Raw genomic sequence first — 10,050 nt, forward strand, 5'->3', positions numbered from 1 at the left:
CAGTAGGCTTACAAGCAACCTGTAGCTCAATTTTGTTCAAGAAAAAGATACAAAACAGCTGACTTAAATCTGTGGTCACTCAACAATGTCCTGCAATCCTAAAAAGTTCTCTAATGTGTTCACTTTCTCACTTTCTAAAATTACTATTTCCCCTGGATACCTGCCCAACCCTCTCCACTCTGAGATACCATTCCTGCTTTGTAACTCACTAGGAAACTCGAGGCAATCAAGTAAGAGCAACTTCTTACCACCAAATGTTGCAAAGATACACATTTGTACCCATTCTCCGTGCCTCTCCTAGGGTTAGCACGGATGGGAGGTCCTGCCTCTGAAATGCCGGCACTCCCTCACTTGTGTTATGGATTCTACACTCTTACCTTCTCTTTATTCTCTGTCTACGCCTCCTGTCATCCCACATCATCAGATCTGCCCTCTGTCAGATCCTTAGCAGCCTACAAATACACACTAGCCCTGAGTTTGATTTCGGGAAGTCCATGACTTTATCGGGAGGCTCCACTACTGGGTGGAGACTGCCCTCCCAGGACTAGCCAGTTCTTGGAGAGCCCACAGGGCTCAGCCAGCCAGAAGCATACCTTTCACATGCAAACCAAACCAATTTTGAGTCTATATCCCTATCTACTTCCTTTTCTAATGCTCACACACTAATACTTCCCCTGCCTGAAATCATCCTAAGGCCAGGTACCAGGCAACCAGAAACCACCCGTCTAGCCCAAAACCAACAAGAGTTATTCAAAGTAGCCAATCCTAAATTGTTTTCCCTGCCCTGCCTTTTCTGAGAAAGCCCCAATAAGGGCTCAGGCACAGGCTTTTCTCTGGCTGTTATCTTATGCCTCCTGACTGATACCGGTGCTTTTCCCTGAGGCCCTGCATGGCCTGCACTGGCCCTCATCTACGGCCCCCCTCTCTGACCGATTAGTATAATAAACGTCTTCCTTCTTTTCATTTCTTCCTGTGGCAGCACTGACTTTACAATACCACATCCAACATGTACGTTCTTGGAGCAATCACCCATACTTTCATATCCCGTTATAGTTACCGTAAGAATTTTAAAACATTATGCTTGTCACTGATCCAATATTGCAATCATTTCTAGATGCCCCTGAAATGGCACGTGATCATTCCTGTAACACACTGTTGGGCACTATCAGGCAACTGTGGGCATGAAAACCATGAAGCCACCAATCAGTGAAGTCTCATTTTCTCACACTGGTGATCCGAACGTCTTCACGACTTTCCCGTATTCCTTATCTACAATCACTTGTTAATCGATATTTAGAAGATGAATAATTTCTATTGTTTAAGATTTGTACAAACAAGAATTCTTAACTTTCTAGGAAAGTGGCCTACATAACTCATATATGTACCTGGCCACAGTGTAGAAAGAGCCAAGTTCAAACACATTGAAGAACTGACATAACTGCTGATGCATGGTATTTAAAATAACTTATTGCAAAACTGCACTGTACAAATGATCATGTCCAATGTTATAAATTCTATGGCATGGGGGTGTTTCTGTCTTATTTGCTTTGCTTTTGTTCTCCTTCTTTGTGCAATGTCTGGATGTTATGAAGCAAAGGCAAGCACATTCAGTATATTGTAGAAATGATCCTTGTGTGTTCTTTCATGAACATTTTATTTTGAGATAAAGATAGGGTAACCTGCAGTTATAAGAAATAATCCAGAGCAAACCCATGTATGAATTACTCTGTTTCCACTAGTGTTAGCATGTTGCAAAACTATCGCATGATATCACAACTAGGTCACTGATAGTGATAAAGTCAAGGTACAGAATATATCCATCACCATGAAGATGCCTCAAGTTGCCTTTTTATAGTCACACCCATTTTCCTCTCACCCCCACCTCTTCCCTTACCCTTGACAAATACTAACCCGTTCTCCAGTTCTATAACACTGAATTTCAGGAATGGTATACGATAGAAGCAAATGGTATACAAATAGAAGATGAAACGATGAATAATTTGGAAAAATGGAAACTTCATGATTGGCATAAACATCTGAGATCCACCCAGGTTGTGGTATGTATCAATAATTCATTCCTTTAATATTACTCAGCTATCAGAAAGAACGAATTCTCAACATTTGCTGCAACATGGACGGCACTGGAGGAGATAATGCTAAGTGAAACAAGTCAAGCAGAGAAAGACAATTATCATATGATTTCTCTCATCTATGGAACATAAGAACTAGGAGGATCGGTAGGGGAAGAAAGGGATAAAGAAAAGGGGGGTAATCAGAAGGGGGAATGAAACATGAGAGACTATGGACTATGAGAAACAAACTGAAGACTTCAGAGGGGAGGGGGTGGGGGAAGGGGATAGACTGGTGATGGGTAGTAAGGAGGGCACGTATTGCATGGTGCACGCAACTAATGAAGCATCAAACTTTACATCAGAATCAGGGGATGTACTGTATGGTGATTAACATAATATAATAAAATAAAATTAATTAAAAAAAATAATTCATTCCTTTACATTTCTGAGTAATATTCTGTAGTATGGATGTACTATAGCTTGTTTAAACATTGTTGAAGGATTTTTGTGTTCTTTTCAATTTGGGACTGTTACAAATAAAGTTGCTCCAAACATCAGTGCACAAGTTTTTGTGTGAATGCACGTTTTCATTTCTCTAGGCTAAGTGCCCAGAAGTGGAATTGCTGGGTCATATGACAGTTGCATGTTTCCTTGTTTAAAGAACTGCCAAAGTTCTTTCCAGGTAGTTGTACCATTTGACATTTCTGCCAGCAATCTATGAGTAATTCAGTTTCTCTTTATCCTTACTAGCATCTGAGTGCTGTCACTCTTTTTTATTTAGCCATTCTGATGGGTGTGAAGTGATATCTCATTGTGCTTTTCATTTGCATATTCTCAACTGGCTAAGATGTGGAACTTTTTTCATGTGTTCATTTGCCAGCTTTATATCCTCTTCAGGAACTTGTTCATGTCATTGCCATTTCTTAAGTTGACTTGTTGGGGTTTTTTAAATGTTGAGTGCAGAGAGTTCTTCATATATTCTAGATAGCAGTCCCTCATTGGATAAGTGGCTTGCAAATATTTTTTGTGTACAGCTTGTCTTCCCAGTGTCCTAACAGGGTCTTTCACAGGGCAAAAGCTTGTGATTTTTGTGAGGTCCAATTAGTCAGTTTTTGTTTTTATGGATTGTGTTTTTGGTGCCCAGTCTAAGAACTACTCTTCAGCCCCAGGTTAAAAAGATACTCTCCTTATTTTTTTCTAAACGTTTTATGGTGTTGTGTTTTATGTAAAAGTCTGCGATCTACTTTGAGTTAATTTTTATCTATGTTGCAAGACTTAGGTCAAGGTTCATTTTGTTTTGTTTTTGTTTTTGGCTTATTGGTATCTAACTGTTTTGTTTTTGGCTTATTGGTGTCACTGCCATTTGTTGAAAAGGCCATCTTTATTTCAATGAATTGCTTTTGCACCTTTGTCTAAAATCAATTGGATATTTAGTGTGTCTATTTCTGGGTTCTCAAGTCTGTTTCGTCGTTCTCTGTATCTATCCCTCCACCTGCAAAATCTTCATTACCCTAGCTATATAATGAGTCTTGAAATTGAGTGCAGTGATTCTTCCCATTTTATTCTTTTTAAAATTGTTTTAGCTATTCTAGTTCTTTTGCCCTTACATATCAACTATTCAATAATCTTGTCTATATCTACACCTTACCAGAAATTTGATAGAATTTGCATTAAACTTGTATATCAATTTAGGGAGAACTGACATCTATACTATGTTGACTCTTCCAATCCATGAACATGGTATGTCTCTTCATTAAGTTCTTCCATTTCTTTCATCAAGGTTTTCTACTTTTAATCATAAAGTTCTGTTAGATTTACACCTAAATATTCTTCTCTTTTTGAGTGACTGTAAATGGTATTGTATTTTAACTACCATCTGCACATGTTCATTGTTAGTATGCTGCAATACAATTGATTTTTGTATGTTGACTTTATATTCTGTGACCTTGCTGAATTTACTAATTCCAGGAGATTTTTTGTAGATTCCTTGAGATTTTCTAAGGAAACAATCACATTATCTGCAAATAGAGACAGTTTTATTTCTTTCCATATGACTTTTTTTCTTGCTTAATTGCACTCACCAGAACTTCCAGCATTATGTGGAATAAGAATGGTGGCAATAGACATCCTTCCTTTGTTCCCAATCAAAGATGAAGCTTTTATTCTTTCACCATTAAGATTGCTGTTAGCTGTAAAATTTCTGTAGATGTTCTTTAACAAGCTGAAGAAGCCTCTCTCTATTACTATTTTTCTGATAATTTTTAAAAATCATGAATGGGTGTCAGATTTTGTCAAATGCTTTTTCTGTACAAATCAATATGTCCATGTGCCTTTTCTTCTCTCACCTGTTAATATTGTGACTTGCACTAACTGATTTTCAAATATTGGGCTAGTCTTAAATCCCTGGAAGAGAATCATGGAGTCATGGGGTCTATAATTCCTTTTATATTTTGCTGATTTGTTGATATTTTGTTGAGGACTTTTGCTCTATATTCATAAGGAATGCTGATCTGCAGTTTTCTTCTTTTGTGCTGTCTTTATCTGATTTAGTATCAGGGTGATTTTAGTTTCATAAAATAAACTGGGACATGCTCCCTTCTTTTCAACTTTCTGAAAGAGATTATTTATACAATTGATGTTAATTCTTTGTTAAAAATTTGGCATAATTCTCCAGTGAAACAATTTGGACCTTAAGATTTCTTTTTTGGGAGTTTTAAAATTATGAACTCAATTTCCTAAGTAATATATGGCTGTTCAAATTATTTCATATTGAACAGTTGTGGTAGTTTGCATTTTGGGGGAAATTTGGCCCATTTCATCTAAGTTGTCAAATTTCTATGTGTAGGGCTGGATACGGTGTTCCCTTATCCTTTTGACATCTGCAATACTGTGCCCCATTTTATTCCTGAGGTTAATAATTTGTGTCTTTTTTTTTTCTTTTTCTTGTTTGAGATCTTTCAAAGTTATTCATCTTTTCAAAGAACTGGCTTTCTTTCACTGATTTTCTCTGGGTTTTTTTTCCTGTTTTCATTGTCATTGATTTCTGTTAATATTTCTTTGCTTTTTCTTGTTTGGGGTTTATTTTGCTCTTTTCTGGGGAGGGTGTTGACAGAGAAGCTTTCTTCATTTCACACTTATGCTCTTTTATAAGGAAAATATTTAGTGATAATAATTTCTCTCAGCACCGCTTTAGCTGTGTCCCCCAAATTCTGATAAGTTGCATTTTTATTTTCTTTCAATTCAGCAAAATTTTTTATTTCCCTTGAAACTTTCCCTATAATTCATAGATTATTTAGGAATATATTGTTTGTTTCCAAGCGTTTGGAGAGTTTCCTGTTATTGATTTCTAGTTTCATTCCACTGTGGTCAGAGGATACATTGTATGATTCAAATTCTTTTAAATTTCATGGGGGTCTATGGCCTGAATATCTTGTCATGGCTCATGGGCACTTGAAAAGAATACATAACCGGCTTTGTTAGGTAGAATGTTCTACACATATTCATTAGATCTTTTTGGTTGGTGGTCTTTTATATTCTAGCTGATTTTCTGTCTAGCTGTTCTACCTATTGTTCAGTTTGTTGAAACATCTAATATAACTGTAGATTTGTCTGTTTCTTCTTTCTAGTTTTTACTTCACATAATTTAGAGCGCTGTAATTTGGTGCATACACACTTAGAATTGCTAACTCTTCGTGTTATATTGACCCCTTTATGATTTTATAATGTCCCTCTCTGTGTCTGTTAATTTTCTTTGCTCCAAAGTTACTTTTTCTATTAACATAGCCACTCCTACTTCCTTTTGACTAATGCTTGCACAATGCATCTTTTTCCATAATTTTGTTTTTCACCTGCTTATCTCATTATATTTGAAGTGAGTTTCTATTATACATCATATAGTTGCAACATTTTTAATCCATTTTGCAAATATCTATCTTTAAATAATTGTATTTATACCATTTATAGCTTAAATTAGTGCTATATTAGGGTTTAAGTCTCTGTTATTTTAATTTTTCTGTTTATTCTCCCTGGTTTTCATTTTTCTGATTTATCTGATTTCCTGTGTGTTACTTGAACATTGTTTAGAATTCCATTGACTTATCTATAGTATTTTTAAGTGGACCTTTTTGTGTAGAATTTTTTAGTGATTACTCCAGCTATTACAGTATATATACATAACTTATCATAGTCAATTAATAAAGCCACTTCTTAAAGTTTTTTATTTTAAGTCCAGCATGGTTAACATACAGCGTTATTAGTTTCAGGTGTACAACATACTGATTCAACAATTTTATACATTACTCAGTAATCATAAATGACTCTTCACAAGGGAGACTACAACCCAGAGGAAATAAAGAGTCTAAGGAAAAGAGAGTCTAGAGATGTGGGGAAAAAAACCACATTAAATAGAAATAAATATGTGAAAAGAATTTTAGGGGAAATGACAGCTATTGAAGATATAGGTAAAAGAGGCTGAAACTATGCATCACTGGACATCTTTTGCAAACTCCAAATTTATTTATCCAGCTGCTTAACTCAGTATTCCCACTTGGATAGCAACATCCCAAACTCCAACATATCTCACCATATCTTTTTTTTTTTAATTTTTAAAATTTTAATTATTTTATTTTTTATTTTTTATCAAACTCCAACATAACTAAAGCTGAACTTCTGATAACTTCTTCCCTTCCAATAAATTCTTGCCTTTGTGGCTGTTTCACTTGACAGCCACTCCCATTTTCTAGCTACTCAAGCCAAACTTCTTGGAGTCATCTTGGACCTTTTTCATTCTTTTACACGCCACATGCAATTTGCCAGTAAACCCTGCTGTTTCCACCTTCAAAATATATCCAGCCACTTCTCCAATTTCGACTGCCATCACCATGGTTGAAACCACAATGGTCGAAACCACAATGATCTCGAGTTTGAATTATTGCAATAACCTCCAACTAATCTTCTTTCTTTTATTCTTGCATTCCTGTTTTTAACAGAACAACCGAAGTGAACCCTTAAGATTTAAATCAGAGCCCATCACTCCTCTGCTCAACACATTCAAAAGGTTTCCTATTTCACTCTAAATTATAAATGCATTTATACTTTGAATCTGATAATTCATTCTACATAGATTCACTTGCACACATAGAAATGACACTTGTTCCTATGATAAAACAGCAAAATATGAGAAACAAATTATGTCAGTCATTAAGTCACTGTTAAGGTAAACTATGATTTAGGGAATACTTCGCAGCTTTTAAAACAAATGCAGATGTTTCTGTTTCTATGTAGGATGAGGTAGAATCAGGTGAGATAAGGATTTAATTGGCAGCTAGGAAACGATGGACATGAATAGATAATAAGTCACCATTTATTTCTCTGGTGGCATCTGAGAATTCTATGTATGGGTTGAAGGTCAGGACTGAAATAGGCACCTTGGAAAAATCTGCAGCTAATATCATACTCAATGGTGAAATACCGAACAATTTGCACTAATAGTAGGAAAAAGACAAGCTTGTCTACTCTCACCACTTCTATTCAATAATATGCTAGAAATACTACTGATTGTAATACAGGAAAAAGAAATAAAAAGCTTTAAGATGAGAAAAAAGGAAGTAAATTTATCCGTTTACAAGACATATTGTTTATGTATAAAAATCCTAAAGGCTCTTCAAGGTTACTAGAAGTAATCAACTGAATTTAGCAAAGTCACAAGGTATAAAGTTAATATACAGAAAACAGATTGTATTTTTTTATGTTTCAACAGGATACGAATGGAAAACAAAAGTAAAAGCAATTTTACCTACAACAGCCTCAAATTATAATATAGTTAACAACCACAGGCAAGACCACAACACAAAAACTACTGAACATTTCTGAAAGAAATTATATAGCTAAATAAATGGAAAGACACAGAGCAGTCATAGATTTGAAGACTTAATATTGTTATGAAGGCAATTCTCCCCCACTTTTTCGATAGATTTAACAAAATTCCAATCATAATTATAGCAGTCTTTATGATAGATATTGACAAGCCAGTTCTAAAACTTAGAGTAAAATGCAAAGAATCTTGAATGGCAAGTCAATTACAGAGAAATACGGAGAACTTTCACTGCCTGATTTAAAGACTTACTATAAAACTAGACTATTAAGACAGTGTACTATTAACAAAGGAGTGGGCATATAAATCAACGGAGTAGGACAGAAAAGCTAGAAATAAATCTACACATAAATGGTCAATTTATTTTTGAAAAGCTGCAAAGGCAATCAATGAAGAAGTGACAGTCCTTCAGGATATGATATCGGAACAACTGGCATCCAGATGGGGAAGGAATTAACCTCACCCTTTACTTTTACCATAAAAAAAAAAAAAAAAACCTCAAAATGGATCACAGACCTAAATGTAAAATGGGAAACTACAAACCTTTTAGAAGAAAACAGAATCATCTTTTTAACCTTGCTTGACCTTCCGAGACAAGCTTGTAAAAAACGTTCCTTAAAATTTATCAAAATCATGACTAAGGAAGGCTATGGGAAACAAAGAAACATTCCTTTAAAATACATCATTTTTCCTATGTCAGACTCCCAATAATTATGGCACCTAGTATGGGCCAGAGTATCAGGAACTAGGCAATCCCCTACACTCACAGGACGAGAAAAGGTGTATGATGTTACATTCTTCGGCCAGAGTGACACAATAATATGAACAATTTAAATGTTCATGTCATTGGACTAGGCAATTTCACTTTTAGGAATTTATTCTGAAGAAAGAATCGAGTAAGTGCCAAAAGCACAACCACACAACACACACATGGGAATGCACATTGCAGTATTCGCCGAAATAAAGGAAAAAAGTTGGCAGTAACTAACACACTATTTTTGAAAGATACACTATATTTGAAAGTTATTTTAAGGACAAAAACATCTACTACAACATTACTAATCTCCTTAGTATGCAGTGAAAATGGATCTCATCATCATCAAATAATAACACGAGCTGAAAATACAGTGCGGGCTAAATTTGCAAAGACTAAGTTTGCAAGCAATTTTTACAGCAGCCTGGTGTTAACTTCAGTTCAGATACTAACTTATAACACATTTTCATAAATTTAAATTAACCATATTTCACTTCTGTCTTTCTGAATTATTGCAAGTGTTTAATGTGTACCCTTAAGGCTTTTAAACTACGATGAAGTAACTAGCATTTATAAATTAATATCTACTTCCAAAAAGGCAGCTACTAGCTGAAAAAAATCTATTCATAACCAATAAAAATCTATTTCTTTCGAAATAACTTGCCTAAAGTTTAGTTGTTGATAGTTGAGGAATGATCGTCTAACTGTGGACAGCAGGTATGTTCCCTGTGTTTTAATGTTGCATTTGAGATCCAATGAAAATAAATAAAAAAGAAAACATTACCTCCTCCGGAAACCACACCTGCTAAGGCCACATACCTTGATTCTTGCTTTCTCTATAAATTCTAGAGGGGCTTTGCCAAACTCAAATCCAGCTCCAATCCAAGGAATCCAGCCCCTTATGCACGGGGGTCCGCGCAAATTCTTCCGCTGAAGAAATAATAAAAGAGCAACGCAACCTAGGATTATAATCACTGTCGGGGAAATTAGTTCCATGTTTTTGTCTAGCACCTTCCAGAATCAGAGAAGGGAAAAGTCCTGCTGCCGTGGCACTTGCTCATTCCCTTTTGGGAGGGGGCACCTACCGGACCTCCCAACTTGTCTGCTACAACTTCCGCAGTTTGTTTGCCTTCCTAACCGTAGCCTCCTTTCCCCGCCCCAATTTTTAGATGACTTCTGCATCACCGCTCCCTCCTCCCACCTCCACTAGTCTTTCCAAACCCGGCCACGCTGGACCGAACACAGGGGCTGGACCAAACCGGTGCGGGCGCGGAGGGGTGGAAGGCGGGAGAGAACTTGCTCTGTTGCCATGGAGACCGCGCCCCCGGCGCCGAGTAAGCCTCGCTCACCGC

At 36.2% G+C, this 10,050-nt stretch overlaps 1 protein-coding gene across 4 annotated transcripts in view; it reads right to left on the reverse strand.

Moving 5' to 3' along the window:
• LOC100466240 (24-hydroxycholesterol 7-alpha-hydroxylase) overlaps positions 1–9,999 on the reverse strand; it is an 88,692-nt gene extending 78,693 nt beyond the window's left edge. For 3 of the 4 annotated variants that reach the window (XM_019799430.2, XM_034648102.1, XM_002919008.4), the window contains exon 1: positions 9,518–9,891. In XM_019799430.2, coding sequence (XP_019654989.1) covers positions 9,518–9,694 — 177 coding nt within the window. In that variant the 5' untranslated portion in view covers positions 9,695–9,891. The other variant, XM_034648103.1, reaches the window with a different exon arrangement.
• Positions 10,000–10,050: the final 51 nt, after the last annotated feature.

The sequence above is a fragment of the Ailuropoda melanoleuca genome, chromosome 19 (genome assembly GCF_002007445.2).
Source record: "Ailuropoda melanoleuca isolate Jingjing chromosome 19, ASM200744v2, whole genome shotgun sequence".
Lineage (NCBI taxonomy): Eukaryota > Metazoa > Chordata > Mammalia > Carnivora > Ursidae > Ailuropoda > Ailuropoda melanoleuca.